Source organism: Cheilinus undulatus, linkage group 11, assembly GCF_018320785.1.
Source record: "Cheilinus undulatus linkage group 11, ASM1832078v1, whole genome shotgun sequence".
NCBI classification, from domain to species: domain Eukaryota; kingdom Metazoa; phylum Chordata; class Actinopteri; order Labriformes; family Labridae; genus Cheilinus; species Cheilinus undulatus.
Window position 1 is genome coordinate 24,405,447 of NC_054875.1, and position 16,164 is coordinate 24,421,610.

The 16,164-nt window shown below is 39.9% G+C and overlaps 2 protein-coding genes across 2 annotated transcripts in view; one reads left to right on the forward strand and one right to left on the reverse strand.

Moving 5' to 3' along the window:
* Positions 1-31: 31 nt before the first annotated feature.
* On the forward strand, positions 32-13,051 carry smc1a (structural maintenance of chromosomes 1A). Its single transcript, XM_041799331.1, has 26 exons — positions 32-427; positions 963-1,151; positions 2,122-2,234; positions 2,614-2,817; positions 3,034-3,272; positions 3,386-3,644; positions 3,954-4,094; positions 4,191-4,273; positions 4,388-4,487; positions 4,892-4,999; positions 5,120-5,305; positions 5,677-5,856; positions 5,964-6,110; positions 6,353-6,490; positions 6,594-6,710; positions 6,801-6,907; positions 7,002-7,143; positions 7,243-7,388; positions 7,490-7,643; positions 7,736-7,843; positions 7,966-8,122; positions 8,245-8,399; positions 8,587-8,738; positions 11,423-11,492; positions 11,593-11,703; positions 12,270-13,051. The coding sequence occupies exons 1-26, from the start codon at positions 319-321 to the stop codon at positions 12,348-12,350; spliced, it is 3,696 nt and encodes a 1,231-aa protein (XP_041655265.1). The 5' UTR covers positions 32-318; the 3' UTR covers positions 12,351-13,051.
* A 337-nt stretch (positions 13,052-13,388) lies between these two features.
* LOC121517507 (dihydropyridine-sensitive L-type skeletal muscle calcium channel subunit alpha-1-like) overlaps positions 13,389-16,164 on the reverse strand; it is a 34,025-nt gene continuing 31,249 nt past the window's right edge. The window contains exons 43-45 of the mRNA XM_041799330.1: positions 16,042-16,088; positions 15,884-15,958; positions 13,389-14,794 (exon numbers count right to left, since the gene is read on the reverse strand). Coding sequence (XP_041655264.1) covers positions 14,486-14,794; positions 15,884-15,958; positions 16,042-16,088 — 431 coding nt within the window. The 3' untranslated portion in view covers positions 13,389-14,485. The remainder of the gene's footprint in view (positions 14,795-15,883; positions 15,959-16,041; positions 16,089-16,164) is intronic.

Sequence of the window (16,164 nt, forward strand, 5' to 3'; positions counted from 1 at the left end):
GATAAACTACGACGTTTCATGCCCCGCGCGCTGAAGGGTCTTCCTGTTGGATTGTAAAATGGCGCATTGTTGTCACAACCGCGGCACGTCTGTTTTATAGAGATTATTAACTGTTTGGAAAATGCTGCAACATATGCACTTAAGAATGTGACTTGTCCATATGTCCGAACTAGACTGAATGTAGAGCGTCATTCATTCGCGTGCATGCTTCGTCTTTGATATAGCTTTGCGGGTCATCTTTGGTTTGTTAGCATTTGTTAGCTAACATCAGTAGCCTCTGCAGCTTTCCTTCAGAACAGCAACACAAACTGAGCCAAGATGGGCTATCTAAAACTTATAGAGATCGAAAACTTCAAGTCCTATAAAGGAAGGCAGATAATTGGGCCATTTCACAAGTTTACGGCAATCATCGGACCAAATGGATCTGGTATGTTATGATCGCGGCTAACGCATGCTAGCATTAGCTAACGGTAAACAGTCAGGAGTGCTCTCTTTAGAAAAAAAAACTTTTCCTTTATGCATGAAACTTAAGTATTAATAGCTTCAGACTGGCTTTGCTGTACTTCTCAGGATAGTAATATGTAAATGTTTTTATCATCACCATTCAAAATATTACCAGTATGTAGGGTTTGGGGATATCCTTGCAGGCTTATCTGGTTGTTATAAACATGGCAAAACGTCATTTGTTTGGTATTCATATGTTGTATTTCAGCGTTGGTTATAATCACAAACACAGGCCCTGGTAATCCAATGTCCTTAACACTAGAGTAGGGTAAAAATACAGAGTCCAATACAATATTGCAATTGAATTCAAATAGATTTTATAGATGATTAACTTAGCTGAATAGTTGTAACATGATGAAGATGTATGTATATAATATATTTGATTTAGTTATTCATTTATGCTTGTAAACTGTGTTTTTGTACTTGCATGTTACAATGAAAATGGCATGTTTTTGTAGGAAAGTCCAACCTTATGGATGCCATCAGCTTCGTATTGGCAGAGAAGACCAGTAACCTACGTGTGAAGACCCTGAAGGATCTGATCCATGGAGCTCCCGTGGGAAAGCCAGCTGCCAACAGAGCCTTTGTCAGTATGGTGTACCAGGAAGATAACGGAGAGGAGCGCTCCTTCACAAGAGTCATCATTGGTATAAACTGCTATTAACAGTCATGTTAGAGTGGATAGTTTATTTTCTACTCCTTTTGTGTGACTGAACATTGTAAACATTATTACCCTGGAGTGTTTTGAATGCATTTAATGATCGTAAACTCTATATGCATCTGATGTTTACATATTTGCTGTATTTAAAAATGCAACTTGTGTGCTTTTTAACATTTCAGAGTACAGCACAGGTATTCAGTATCTTTTAAACTTGTAACACAGACTCAAACAGAGCCCACTTTTGATATTAAATCCATGAGCAAATCGAAATCGTAGCCTGGGTCTGTAAAACATAATAATTCTATTTGGGCTGTGATGGACATGTGGTAGGGTAGGTAAGGTAGTGGATGTCTCTGCATTGACATAGTGGGCGATGAGAGCTAGGATGGAGTGGTGTGGCTCTAGTCTGGGATGCTGGGGATCACTGTTCAGCCCTCTGGAGGTGTCATGGGACTAACTGAATGAAAACTGGCAAAGGGGGTTCCCACTTGACACACCTGATGGGGTCTCGGCTTCCTGCTGCCTATTGGCTGGTGTGGTTGACTTGTGGAGGCAAATAGTACGAATTTAAGTAGGTTCAGGGACTTCTTCGCTGTGGAGCACTAGTGTCTTGTTTACTTCAAACGTTGTATTTAGCCTTTGTTTACCACTTAGCAGAGCTTAATTTTTGTCTTTACATTGTCCTCATCTTGTCTTGCAGACATTTTTCCTGGCACAAACCACATATGTTGGAGATAAATCAATTGGCCCTTGATAATGTTTAATGCAACACTCATCCATCTTTGTTTAAATGTCTTTTAGATGTGTATGTTTGAATTAGAGACAAAATAGTTAAACTATTTTTCCTATCAGGTAAAAAAAAAGTTAGATATAAATGCAGCCTGTGGATAGTAAAGTTGTGCTGCACTGTGACACGTGAACTCTGAACCCAACTTTGCATTTTGTGTGTCTGTTAGGTGCCTCCTCAGAGTACCGCATCAACAACAAGGTCGTGAGTCTGCCTGAATACAGTGAAGAGCTGGAAAAACTTGGAATTCTGATCAAGGCCAGGAACTTCCTGGTCTTCCAGGTGAGACTAAAATTCAAACATCCTTCTCCAGACAAAAAAATTCATTTGTTTTTAAGACATTACTTCTCCACTAACCTAAAAACACTGCTTTACAGAGGTATGAAGACAGTCCTTGTTGAACTTTGTTTATTATGATTGCACTTGTAAGTGGCATTTTTAGAAGAATACTGCACTTAAGATAAAACAATAAGAATATGATTATTCAAAAATAAAATAAACAGTGCTGGAGGTGGTGTTTTTAATAAAGCCTCAAAACTTCACAGTCACTGGAACAATCACAGTAGTCATCAGAAATATAAATATTTAGTGTTGAATAAATCTGGTTAAACAGTGTTGCCAGTGGCTGTCCTTCACCTTCTCTTTTCCTTTTCTTCTCCAGGGAGCAGTAGAGTCTATTGCCATGAAAAACCCCAAAGAGCGTACCGCTCTGTTTGAGGAAATCTCTCGTTCTGGTGAGCTGGCCCAGGAGTACGACCGCAGGAAAAAGGAGATGGTGAAAGCAGAAGAAGACACACAGTTTAATTACCATCGCAAGAAAAACATTGCTGCTGAGCGCAAAGAAGCTAAACAAGAGAAAGAGGAGGTTGGTACCGTTTTGATAGTTTATGTTTGGAATGTAGGACTCCTCCCTCTGTATTTGTGTCTTGCAAAATTTGGAATTTAAATTCTTCATTTAACTTTTGCCCCATTATTGTGAAGTTTATTTTACACATAGGTTGCATAACTGCTATCTCTTTACAAAAAAGAAAAAAGAATTACCTTCATCACAGTCTTTTTCTCTCTCCCTTCATTTCACCAGGCTGAACGTTACCAGCGTCTGAAAGATGAAGTGGCCAGAGCAAGCGTTCAGTTGCAGCTTTTCAAGCTCTACCACAATGAGACTGAGATTGAGAAACTGAACAAAGAGCTTGGTCAGCGTAATAAGGAGATTGACAAGGACCGTAAGAAGATGGATCTTGTGGAGGAGGAGCTGAAGGACAAGAAGAAGGAGCTGGGCAGGCTGATGAGGGAGCAGCAGACCATTGAGAAAGAAATCAAGTAAGTGTCTGTAAAACTATATTGTCCTTACAGCTCACTTGACGTACTCTTTAGTTCAGAGTAACTGCATTTAAAAACAACAGGCCTTGCTAATCTCTGGTCCCTGCACACAGAGAGAAAGACTCTGAGCTGAACCAAAAGAGGCCACAGTACATCAAGGCCAAAGAGAACACCTCACACAAGATCAAGAAACTGGAGGCAGCACGAAAATCACTGCAAAACGCCCAGAAGATGTACAAGAAACGCAAAGCGGACATGGACGAGCTTGATAAAGAGATGAGAGCGGTGGAGCTGGCGAAGCAAGAGTTTGAGGAGCGCATGGAGGAGGAGGCACAGAGTCAGGGGCAGGATCTGACTCTGGAGGAAAACCAGGTGGGATACGTCATACAAATCTAATGAGCCTTTGATTCAAACTTTATGATGATTTGACCAATAAAATGGGGACGCCCATTAACATGTCAAAAAAAGAAGCCATGTGAAGGTACCTTGAAGCTTATTTGATCATAAACGTTTTATTTTTTATGATAAGTTAGCTCTGTGGTTTTGATTTCAAAATCTTTTAACTGAGAGCTGTCAGATGTGAATGCCGGGCAACTGAGTGTGAATTGCATATAAAGTTTTAGTTAATCTTGAAAAGTATCATCACCTTCATATGACCTACTGTTTCTCTCTCCTTCTCAGGTGAAGCAGTACCACCGTCTGAAAGAAGAAGCCAGTAAACGTGCTGCCACGTTGGCACAGGAGCTTGAGAAGTTCAACCGCGACCAGAAGGCTGATCAGGACCGCCTCGACTTGGAGGAGAGGAAGAAAGTCGAGACAGAGGTAAATGAAATATGGATTTAATTTTTTCATTAGCAGTTTGGGTTAGTTTAGGTTGATTTGAATGTATAAGACCATATATTTATTTTTTTTCTCCAGGCGAAAATTAAGCAGAAGATCAGAGAAATTGAGGAAAACCAGAAGCGTATTGAGAAATTAGAGGATTACATCACCACCAGCAGGTAGGCTCCTCTCATCGTTGTGTATTGATTTAACAGTGCTCTGGTTTGATTGCTCAGTCTTTAGATGCTCCACTATACTCATTCATTCACATTCATTCTTCTCTAATCCCTCAGGCAGTCACTCGATGAGCAGAAGCGTATGGAGGAGGAGCTGACCGAGGAGGTGGAGATGGCCAAGAGGAGGATTGATGAGATCAACATGGAGCTTAACCAGGTACCCAATACAGGCACTTGTAAGGAAAAGAAAATCACTTTTGAATGGTGTCCCTTAAGCTGACTAATGATTTCTGTAGTATGCCAGACTGTTCCTATAAGCCCCAGGACCATATTTGCATGTTTAATATCACTGTGACTTAGAGAGAGGTGAAGCTGCATTTTGGCTAACCTTTTGCCCTGGCAGTGAGGAAAACCAGGCTCTTCTCTCTGTAGACATTTAAACATTTTCAAAAAGCCCAAGCATGACTTATCACATAATTGATATCTAGGTGCACCAGCAATCCAGGGCCTGGCACTGGCTCTATTATTGTTAATTTAATTTTTAACACAAGTGTTTGAGAAGTCAAAATGTTGGGTGTGAAATTTCTAAAGCAAATCCCATTATTTTTCCTTTGACTGTAGGTGATGGAGCAGCTGGGAGACGCCAGAATCGACAGGCAGGAGAACAGCCGCCAGCAGCGCAAGGCAGAAATAATGGAGAGTATCAAAAGACTCTACCCTGGCTCTGTGGTATGTGTACTGTGACAGCATTCACAACAATGTTATAAATAATCTATGCTTGTAAGAGTGCCTGTTTTCTCTATTCTACATTTATTAATTTGTTCTAAATATCTGTATTTCCCTCTCCAGTATGGCCGGCTGATTGACCTGTGCCAGCCCACTCAGAAGAAGTATCAGATTGCTGTGACTAAAGTGTTGGGCAAAAACATGGACGCCATCATTGTCGACTCAGAGAAGACTGGGAGAGACTGTATTCAGTATATCAAGGAGCAGAGAGGAGAGCCTGAGACCTTCCTTCCTCTTGACTACCTTGAGGTTAATATGAGAATACAGCTCTGCTGAATAGTCTTCATATTTAGTTATCAGAGTGTCTCATCTTAATAGAGCCACACTTTGTTGAATAAAAAATCAGACGTTTATTTTGCCTTAGAGCGTCATTTATCACTCTGACACTGCTGATGCACATCTTCCTAATTTGTGTTATTTAATTTCCAAGCTTCTAATTAAATGTGGGTGAACAGTTTTCAAGCTAGGATGTTTTTTGGCTGCTATCTCAGGTTATTAATTTCTTGCTCAGTACCAGTCACCAGCTTTCTTGCTGAAAAGTACAGCACTCATAAATAACGTCTTATACATTTTAAAAAGCGTAATGAGAAAACATCCATATTTTCTCTTTTCTTATGAAGGTCAAACCAACAGATGAGAAACTGAGAGAGCTGAGAGGAGCCAAACTGGTGATTGATGTGATCCGCTATGAGCCCCCTCATATCAAGAAAGCCCTCCAGTATGCTTGTGGCAATGCTTTGGTGTGTGAGAATGTGGAGGATGCCCGAAGGATTGCCTTTGGAGGACCATACAGACACAAGGTGCTTGACTTAACATAGGTCACCAGCTGAGTTTTACATGTGTTGCATATCCTCAGAAGTGACTTTTGTATTTCTTTCCCCTCATTGCCTTGTTTGTGTCCTTCCAGACGGTGGCCCTGGATGGCACTCTGTTCCAGAAATCTGGAGTCATTTCCGGAGGAGCGAGCGACCTTAAAGCCAAGGCTCGGCGCTGGGATGAGAAGGCCGTAGACAAACTCAAAGAGAAGAAAGAAAAACTCACAGAAGAGCTCAAGGTAAGTTGAATTATGAATACCTACATCAAAGAGACTGGTTTGTCTGCGTCTGTCGATGAGTTAGCTAACAGAAAACTCAAGGTTTATTTCATCATTCTGAAGAAAAGTGCACTGAACATGTTTGTTGGAATAAGGTTTGTACTTCAAATATGATATTTTTGTTCTGAAGTCACTGACTAGAGATTTATAGATTTTTGCTTGAAGTATGTTGATGAATTTTTCACCCTGTGTTGTCTTTGTAGGAGCAAATGAAAGCCAAGAGGAAGGAGGCAGAGCTCCGTCAGGTGCAGTCTCAGGCCCACGGTCTGCAGATGAGACTGAAGTACTCTCAGAGTGATCTGGAACAGACAAAAACCCGTCACCTCTCCCTCAACATGCAGGTACAGTTTGGCGGTTATAGCTCTTTGTCTTTCTGTTTATGTGTATATATTTTAACACCATTGTGAATGCTGCATTTAAACTTCGGCCATTTTTTCAATGCAGGAAAAGTCTAAGCTCGAGAGTGAACTTGCAAACTTTGGCCCTCGCATTAATGACATCAAGAGGATCATCCAGTCCCGTGAGAGGGAGATCACTGACCTGCGGGACCGCATGAACCTGGTGAGACTGACATGCAGTCAGCTTCATTTAAAGGGCTGTTAATTAATGTTTCACCGCAGTAATGTCACTATGGATGTTCTTGTTCTCCAGGTGGAGGATGAAGTGTTTGTGGAGTTCTGTAAGGAGATTGGAGTGAGGAACATCAGAGAGTTCGAGGAGGAGAAGGTGAAGAGGCAGAATGAGATTGCAAAGAAGCGGTAGGTTTTATAATAAGTTAGTTCCCTCCCCATTGTTTATGAATCTGTAGTATGTTTTCTTTGGCTTAACATTGCACATATTAATTTGCTGCAGCCTTGAGTTTGAGACCCAGAAGACCCGTTTGGGTATCCAGGTAGACTATGAAAAGAATCAGCTGAAGGAGGACCAGGAGAAAGTCATGATGTGGGAGCAGACGGTCAAGAAAGACGAGAATGAAATTGAGCGGCTTAAGAAGGTGAAAACATGACGTCAAAGATCAAACTGATTAATCATCTACTCTGTCTTCAATATAAATTTTAACTTGTGTTTTTTCATCTATCTTACCTTCCTGCAGGAGGAGCACAGACACATGAAAATTATTGATGAGACAATGGCACAACTGCAGGACCTGAAGAACCAGCACCTCACCAAGAAATCTGAAGTCAATGACAAGAACCATGAGATGGAAGAGATCCGCAAAAAATTGGGTGGTGCCAACAAGTCAGTGGCTGCAAACACACATTTCCAAATTTCTTATGAAATGTAAGAATAAATATTTTCTTTGTTTGCTAAGCTACAAATGCTGCCTCTGTATTTTCTAGGGAGTTGACTCAGCTCCAGAAGGAGGTGACAGCTATCGAGACAAAACTTGAGCAGAAGCGCAGCGACCGTCACAACCTGCTGCAAGCCTGTAAAATGCAGGACATCAGGCTGCCTCTCCGTTCTGGAACAATGGATGATATCAGCCAGGGAGAGGTGTGAAAAAAACAACATGCTCATACAGACTGTCACTTTATAAGCATTGGGACTGGGACAGAAAATAGCTTTGTTTTTGTTTTGCGCTGTAGGGGAGCTCTCAGACAGATGAGTCAAGTAGCCAAAGGACGTCCAGCAGTGTTCTCGCTAAAGAGGCTCTGATAGAGATTGACTACAGCAACCTGTCAGAAGACCTTAAGGTACACAACACCTTACTCTAACATCCCACAGAACATCTCCATCTCCTCTTTTAATCTCTGCTATAGATTTACAAAGTGCTAATATGTGGACAAATAATTTTCTTTTACTTGATTCAATGCAGGATGCGCTGTCTGAAGAGGAGATCAAGGCGGAGACAAACACTCTACAGCAGCGTCTGAACGAGCAGCAAAGTATCCTGCAAAGGATCAGCGCTCCAAACATGAAGGCCATGGAGAAACTGGAGAGTGTCAGAGACAAGTTCCAGGAAACTAGTGATGGTAAGAGAGTAGAATAACAGTAGAGGCTGGGATGAGAGAGTGGATTCATGCAGGTTTTTTTAGAGCCCAAAATGATGCAACCTGTATGTATTTTAATGGATTTCTTAAAATCTTTCCCACAGAGTTTGAGGCTGCTCGCAAGAGAGCAAAGAAGGCCAAGCAAGCCTTTGAGCAGATCAAGAAGGAACGTTTTGACCGTTTCAATACCTGCTTTGAGTCTGTTGCAACGAACATTGATGAAATCTATAAGGCTCTGTCACGCAACAGCAGTGCGCAGGTATGCTTCAGGGATTTTTTGTCTGTTTAACAAAATACACAAGTTCAAGCTGCAAAACAAATAGGTGAAGTGTAGTTTGTTTTTTGAGGCAGGTGAAATACATCACAAATCATGTTTGTGATGGCACTTTGGTATGTTTTGGCTCCAAAGTGACTCCTTTAATGGTGGGTTTCTCTGCCTTCTGCAGGCATTCCTGGGGCCAGAGAACCCTGAGGAGCCGTACCTGGACGGCATCAATTATAACTGTGTAGCTCCAGGAAAGAGGTTCAGACCCATGGACAACCTGTCTGGAGGAGAGAAGACTGTTGCTGCCCTCGCTCTGCTCTTTGCCATTCACAGGTAACATTAAAAACTAGGAGCACAAAGTCATAGAGCTGCTTGAATTGAAAAAAAAGGTGTTTGTATAGTAATATATACAATAAAATCAAATGTATAAGAACTTTAAACTAGCATTGCAGAGTGCCTTACAAAACATCAAAGTCCAATATTCAAAGCACAATAAAAGAATAAAACAGGGATTTTAAAGGAAAAGATACCAAAGGAAATAGAAATGAATAAAAAAGGAACTACGTCAATTAATGATCAAATAAAAGATGAAAGAAACTAGCTTTGGTTGGATAAAACAATCAATTTCAATAAATAAGCACCATGAATTAAACATGATTTAAATAAGGTCTTGAATAAGGATAAAAAGATATCTCTGTTGAAGTAATTTAAAAGAACATACTGTTGGAAGTCTGAGATTTTCAGGCAGGTTTTTCTGCAGCTGATGCGTCTGAACAGAAAACACTTGGTCTCCTTTTGTTTTTAAGTTTGAGGTAGAAAAGTGAGAAGGTTTCTGCCTCAGACTGGGGATTTGTTGATAAGGGGATAGCAAGCCATGTATTCTGGGGCGAGACCATTACTAACACCAGAGAGAAATGCTCTTATCTTTGATTTTGTAATAATTTTACACAATTTAAAGATTTATTTCGTGGCCTTTTCGTGCCTTTATTAGATAGAGGAGGACAGTGGATAGCCTCAGAAACAGGGAAGAGAGTAGGAGAGACAGTGAGGGCCCTAAGGGCCACAGGCTGGATTCGAACCCGGGCCGCCTGCATACATATCCAGTCATGTAGAAAAGCAGCAAAATAACCTGCTGACACAGAGCTTCACAGTGCAAGAAAGAAATAGCTTATAAGTTTAGATCAATTACTCAGCCAGTTTGCAGGATGGCTCCCTGAGATACTCCTGACAAAGTGCCTTAAATAACAACAAAACGATGGATTCTTAAATGCAAAAAAATCTAGCTATAGTTAAGACCTTAAATATGATTTAAAATTTTTGAGACTCAAGATGAACAAAAGAAATACAACTTCAACTGAAGTAGTTTTCCTGATTCTGCTTTAAACAGCACAAACTAACTAAGCAACCAAGTTTAATGGGCATTTCACTGTAAACAGCTCTGTAACAACACAGGGGCAAACCACATCTCCAATGTTGGAAACAGGAAACCAGAGTGCAGGAGAGACTTGGCACACAGAAGTCCGTCATTGCTTTTGCCATGTGTCGCACACTGTCACGTAGCACGACATGCATGTTCTTTATCTCTATTTTCCATATCCCAAACATCTTATCAAAAATGAGAACCGGAGCACTCCAGGGAGTGTAGGACAGGCTTTTTAAAAGTGAAGTCCTCATCTGTCCACTGAAGCAGTGAGGCTCAACATGCTAACAAGACAAACACTTGATGTCCATATATCTGTGGTGAAGCTCATATGTTTAGCTTTAATGAGGAGCTTCTCTGTGTGATTTGAAACAAAGTTTTGCAGTTCAGGTAAGGCTATAGGTGATATAATGTCTTGTTGTGTACCTCGAAGGGTGAATAAGCTATGTGAGCTGCACCGGATAAACGTCGTGTTTATTATAGTTAAAAATTGTAGCAGGGGATGGTTTCAAACTATAAGATACCACCCATTTTTAACTATAATAAACACAGCGTTTATCTGGTGCAGCTCACATAGCTTTATTCACCTTCGAGGTACACAACAAAACAGACAATATATCACCTCAACCACATAACATGCTCACCAGCGCCCCCTTGTGCCCATGTACAAAACAAATCAAACAATGTAGAGGAGAAATACATGTTAACAATAAGCGCTTGCTAGGTATAACGTAGTGGGGCTTTAAATGTATCATTAGCTGCAGAAGCCTGTATATTCTACTAGGCTGAAAGGCTGATTATCAAGAGCTATAAATTCAATGACTTTCATGTTAAGCTCCTTACCTTTGGGTGGTCGCTGCTGTATTTTTTAGCTTTGTCGAATGACTTAAGGAGAGGCTGCTGACGAGTTTTCCCTGGCACTAAGTTTTGTCATTCTTTATCTTTAGAAAGTCCTTGTAGTCATCAGGGTGACAGTTTTTTAGATGCAAAATTAAAGTGGTGGTGTTAAAGGCGTGTTGTCAGGTCCTCCTCCCATCACCATACTTTACAAGCGATGCAAACCGCTACTTTGCTGTCTTGTTCCCACACCTCAAACTTCTCCCACACAGCCGACATGTTGAGTTTGTTGTTGGCGAACGTAGGGCGTCACGTGTGTGCTTAATTGTGACGTCACATTATCGGCCGAACAGATTGGCGTAAAAAAAATTTTTTCGGCTGATACCAATAATTAACTTTTTAAGCTATTATTGGCCGATACCGATATACTGCCGATAATATTGTGCATTCCTAGTAAAGACAAATGCCTTGGTTTCTGTTCATTTTTTCTGGATTTGTTCACACCTTTAACCAAAGAGCACTATTTTTTTTTTGTTGACCAATACTATAGGCTCCCCAGTCCCTTGTTTTTCCTAATAGATTGTGTGTTACTAAAAGACAACACTGTTCTTAGTCTGGTAATATTACACAGAGTAGATGTTAATAATAAGACTACATGACCTTGTCTTTTTCACGTGTGGCTGATGTTTATGTTGAGTTTAAAGTTAATGGTGGTCTCTTGTCTTGTTGATAATAATGATTATCTCTTGCTTGTTTTTAGCTACAAACCCGCCCCGTTCTTTGTCCTGGATGAGATCGACGCTGCCCTGGACAACACTAACATCGGCAAGGTCTGCTGAGAATTACTTTCTCGTGAATGATTTAGTCAGTTTGCCTGTGAGTGAATGGTGTTTTGAGTTGAAGCTCATGATTTCACTCTATACTTTAAAGGTCGCAAATTACATCAAAGACCAGTCAGTGCAGAACTTCCAGGCCATTGTCATTTCTCTGAAGGAGGAATTCTACACCAAGGCAGACTCACTGATCGGTGTTTATCCTGAGGTGTGTATCTGATTACTCTCTCTACCAAATTTAGAGTGAAATTGACCCACAAATCTTTGACCGATATGAACTACAGCCTGTCTGCAGAATAACAGTTTAGGTTTAAAATATCTATGTGAGGCTGAAGACTAACTATGAACGTGATAATGCTTATTTTGATCCTGGCCATTTTGATTAATGAGAATGAGACTCCTTAATGTGGTCAATGAGTTGCAAAAGTCCTGAAAGTAGAAACAAATGTACTTTATAATGATGCTCTTAATGTCAATTCTTCTTTTCCCTCATTCTTTAATCTATATGAGCTTGAAAAAGGATTAAATTAAGTCTCATGTTGTATTCAAAGTATCTGATATAATTAGCTAAACATTGCAAAATACTGAAATCATCTGGCATTGTAAACCATCTATTTTCCAACATGGCATTGTGAAAATGAGCCTGATCCTGCCAGAGTGGAGCAGAAATCTGCCAATAAAAGCTTGAAATCTTGTTCTGTTGACACGTGTACATAGGAATAAAGCTGCTGCATATGTGATTAATGGATTCTCTGATTCTGTTTTCTTTCACAGCAAGGAGACTGTGTCATCAGCAAAGTGCTGACCTTTGACCTCTCTCAGTATCCTGATGCGAACCCAAATCCCAACGAATAGGAGCAGCACTCCACCGACAGTTTAGCAAGTGGGACGGTTCTGTAGTCAAAGATCATGAATGCATTAGGCCTCACGTGTTATTTCCTATTGTTTTTAAGTTCATGTATTATTTTGATATGGTAGAGTAGCAAATTAGTGAGTTTTTTAGTTGGGGGGGTTGCTCTTTATAGACAGCGACAACCAGGATGTATGTACATTTATATCAGCCTGCCCTTTCTTAATCTGACTGTACAAAAGTGACTAAAATCAAGTGACAATGGAGGGAATCCATCCTTTTTAACCGACTTGAGAATTTCTAATGTGTCCAATTTACCCAAGATAAGTTTTTGTACTGTTTATGGCCCTCTTCTCAGTGGTGTGCTCTAATGCCTTTAATTACCCGTCTTCTCTTGTGTGTACTCGAACATGTATTCGAATTTTCTTGTGCTCCTTTTTTTAATCTGGAAACTGTTGTTACAGTATGGTGGACACATTCCTGTGTGATAAATTAACCCCTGTCCACTGCAGCAGGCAGCGCTATGAGATCATAGACATTCACCACCAAATCATGTCAGTAATTATTCTAAGGTTATACAGCTGTAAAAACATCAAGTCTCTTTCTGAATCAGCTTTAGGCAAATTGAAAATTTAATTTGGACTTGTCTGTCTGGTCAGTTTTATTGATTGCCATGCTCCAATAAATAAAAAAACAAAACATTAAAGCTGCTTTTTGTTTTATTAATTGCTTTGTGTTGCTTTTTACATACATTTCTTCTGTTTAGGGCGCCTTTTCTCCCTTCATGCATGTTATGTTACAGTAGTTTCCATTCCATAAGGGGGAGTCTGTGCTCTGCTAGACAAGACTATTTATAGAGACTCTCAGTTTTCACACTGTACTGTCTGCACGTATCTTCTCAAGGCTTCATCCTCACTAACTCTTATGTCAAAGGTTTGATCTTTGTTTTGTTTTCACCTGAAGTGTGGACATTTCTCCATTTCTCAGCCTTGGCTTTAATGTCAGGTTTGTTTGCAGAAAGGAAACTAACACAGAATTGTGTGTATGGATAATTTATTTATTTTTTTTTCATGGTGAAAACACTGGTGTAACATCAGCCAGATCCTCAGACGCTTAAGTAGAGAGGTTAAGCTTTGACGTTCACTCAAACTGTCTCCAAAACCCTTTAAAGTGATATCTATGAAACACAGGCTGACCAGAAGATTGTGTAAAAAATACCTTAAGGCTGTCACAAAACATGAAAAAGTGCAATAATATTTGCCCATGCAGTTAAAAATAAAACTTGTAATAAGCCCAGGTGAGTTATGAAGCTAAAATCACCATACTCCAGGTATGCTGAAGACTTCTTTATCCAGACTGGTCAACTGTGTGTCTTAAAAGTATGACATTTATGTAAATGAACATAGCAGCTGTCCACAGTGACTTAGAGTAACCTTAAAAAGATCACATGCACTGTTTTACTACTTTGTGTCTTGAAAAATTAATAACAAAGGTAAATTATTATATTAAAGGTACCTCAATGTCCAAAATGATAATAGAAAAATGTTTCCTCTTAAAAACTTTCGCCCATACTGCATACAAGAGCAGGAGAAAACCTGGTAAACTTAAATAATCAAAGACTAAACATAGTTACATCCTGACACTGCCTCATCAAAAACAATATAAACCTGCATCATTAAAATAGCACCAGAGAATACTCAGTTATATCTCTGGGCCTGGATGCATACATACTCCTTTCCCACTGTCCAAACTTAACTGTTCACAATAAAGCGACCTTTCCCTCTGTACTCAGTTGGTCGCCCTCTCAGTAAGACTTTCAGCTCACTTGCATGGTCATCCCAGAAGTCACGTGGAATGAATTACCTCCAGAAACGCAACAAAGAAAGAAGTGCGTCATTCTGATTTCTCTGAGATAACTGAGTGAGTTTATTAGTTTCAATAAATCTGAAGATTTAGATGTTTTATTATATTTTCCTCTATTCTACCACACTTGACAACATATTTATCCTGAGCCAACCTGCTTTAAGTTGCCAGGCTTGCAAAGAAAGATTGTCACAGAGGAAACAAGCTCAGTAAGGTGAGGTGGTATGGAGCCATTATAAGATTTTCAAAATAACCATGTAAACTCTAGTGACATCCTTTAGACTCTGGAGTCATCCTCCTGTATGGCGGGGATCCTGGGGATTGGACGTCTCTTTCTCCTCACAGCTGGATCAGGCTCAGATGTCTCCTTTGCTGCAACAGCGGGAGCAGAAGGAGGGACAGGGATGGGACGTCTCTTCTTGGTAGGCTTGACTTCTTGACTGGCAGAGCGGCCGCTGAAGATGCCCTGCGCCACACTCTCCATGTCTTCTATAGATGTGTGCATGGCTTCAGCCATCTCCTCCTTAGCCATTGAGACAAAGCCGGGGTCTTCTGCTAAAGAGGCCATACCACCCTTCACTAGAGCCTAGAAAAGAAAACAGCCGGTAATGCTTTTGTAATTTCATTCCAGACATTTGAACAAATTCAAATCATAATGTAGAGATAATGCATGTAGGCTCAATACCAATTAAACCATCTGTATTGCCCCAGTAATAAACAAATGATTCCTTAAGCCACTGTACAAAAAAGCAGGTAAAGACAAAGAAAAAATCCACATGAATCTACCATGAGAAAACATTTATCAAAATGTTCAGCAGGCAGAAATAGACTCATGTTGAACAGCCTTCTCCATCCCTGCTGGGCTTAGAAAGTTAGTAGGATAGAGATGCAGGAGGAGGAATGCAACACTGCAAGTGTCTTAAATAAATCTAAAGATAAAAAAATCCAAAATCCTATTTTAAAATGATCCTAACTCCCTTGCACGAAAAAAAGACACAGGTCTGATTTTTCTGCCCCAAACCCAGAGAGAAATCGTCGAAAAATTAGTGAGAGAACGTTCTCTACCTCACAAATAATACATACAAATTTTTAAAGGAATTTTTAACACAGCTTTATTTTGGATGCCTACATTATTTTACTGAGACTTTTTGAAAACTACAACACACTAATGCAGGCTGTTATCCTGCAAAAAGGACACACAACTGACTATTAGTAATACTTTTGACCCAAGGAGTTTTTGGTTTTAGTGAAATAAATTTGTGTCTGTGTGCAAAGTAAAATAATGTAAGCATCCTAATAAAACTATGATCTTTGGAAATGGCATGCTAAAAATATTTGCTCTGTTTAACAGCACCTAGGAAATAATTTTAAAAAAGTTAAATTTTCATAGGGAAGCTCATAATTTCATCCTCATTTGTATGCAGTGGACAGATATGCGATAATGATGCTCTTAATGTTAATCTACTAAGTTCTCAAACAGCTTTGAACTTAACTTTAGTTGCATTTTTTAATGATGATATAATTAGCCTACAGGAAATTAGCGATGCATAAGAAAAGCGGGGTCATATTTGTTATCATTTATCAGAGACAGATTCAGCAGAAGATCAAAATATATCCTCCTAATAATAAAGTCATTATAATGAATGCGTGATGAGTCAGATTTGTCCTCACTCACCTCCTGGACCAGCTGATCTGCTGCAGTACTTGAGCTCTGACTCTGACTGTCACCGTAGTTTGGGTCATAGGGGAACTGTGAAGGAAACGTGTATCAGTGAAACATCTTTACATATTTTTAATAAAATCTGGCTGAATCAGGCTTAAATGAGATGTTACCTGTGTTTTGTCTGTTCTCACTGTAAAGTTCCAGGAGCGTAGGCTGTCTGAACAAATAAAGAAAAACATCATGAACCACAATGCACTGAGAGATCTGTGCATTTTAAGTCTGCTGAACATGTT

What these genes read in the sequence shown, in the direction of transcription:
- smc1a (XM_041799331.1), top strand. Translation starts at nt 319, where the DNA reads ATGGGCTATCTAAAACTTATAGAGATCGAAAACTTCAAGTCCTATAAA. An exon ending in CTTCACAAGAGTCATCATTG is followed by an intron (nt 1,152 to 2,121) that starts GTATAAACTGCT and finishes TGTGTCTGTTAG; the next exon opens with GTGCCTCCTCAGAGTACCGC. An exon ending in AATGAGATTGCAAAGAAGCG is followed by an intron (nt 6,908 to 7,001) that starts GTAGGTTTTATA and finishes AATTTGCTGCAG; the next exon opens with CCTTGAGTTTGAGACCCAGA.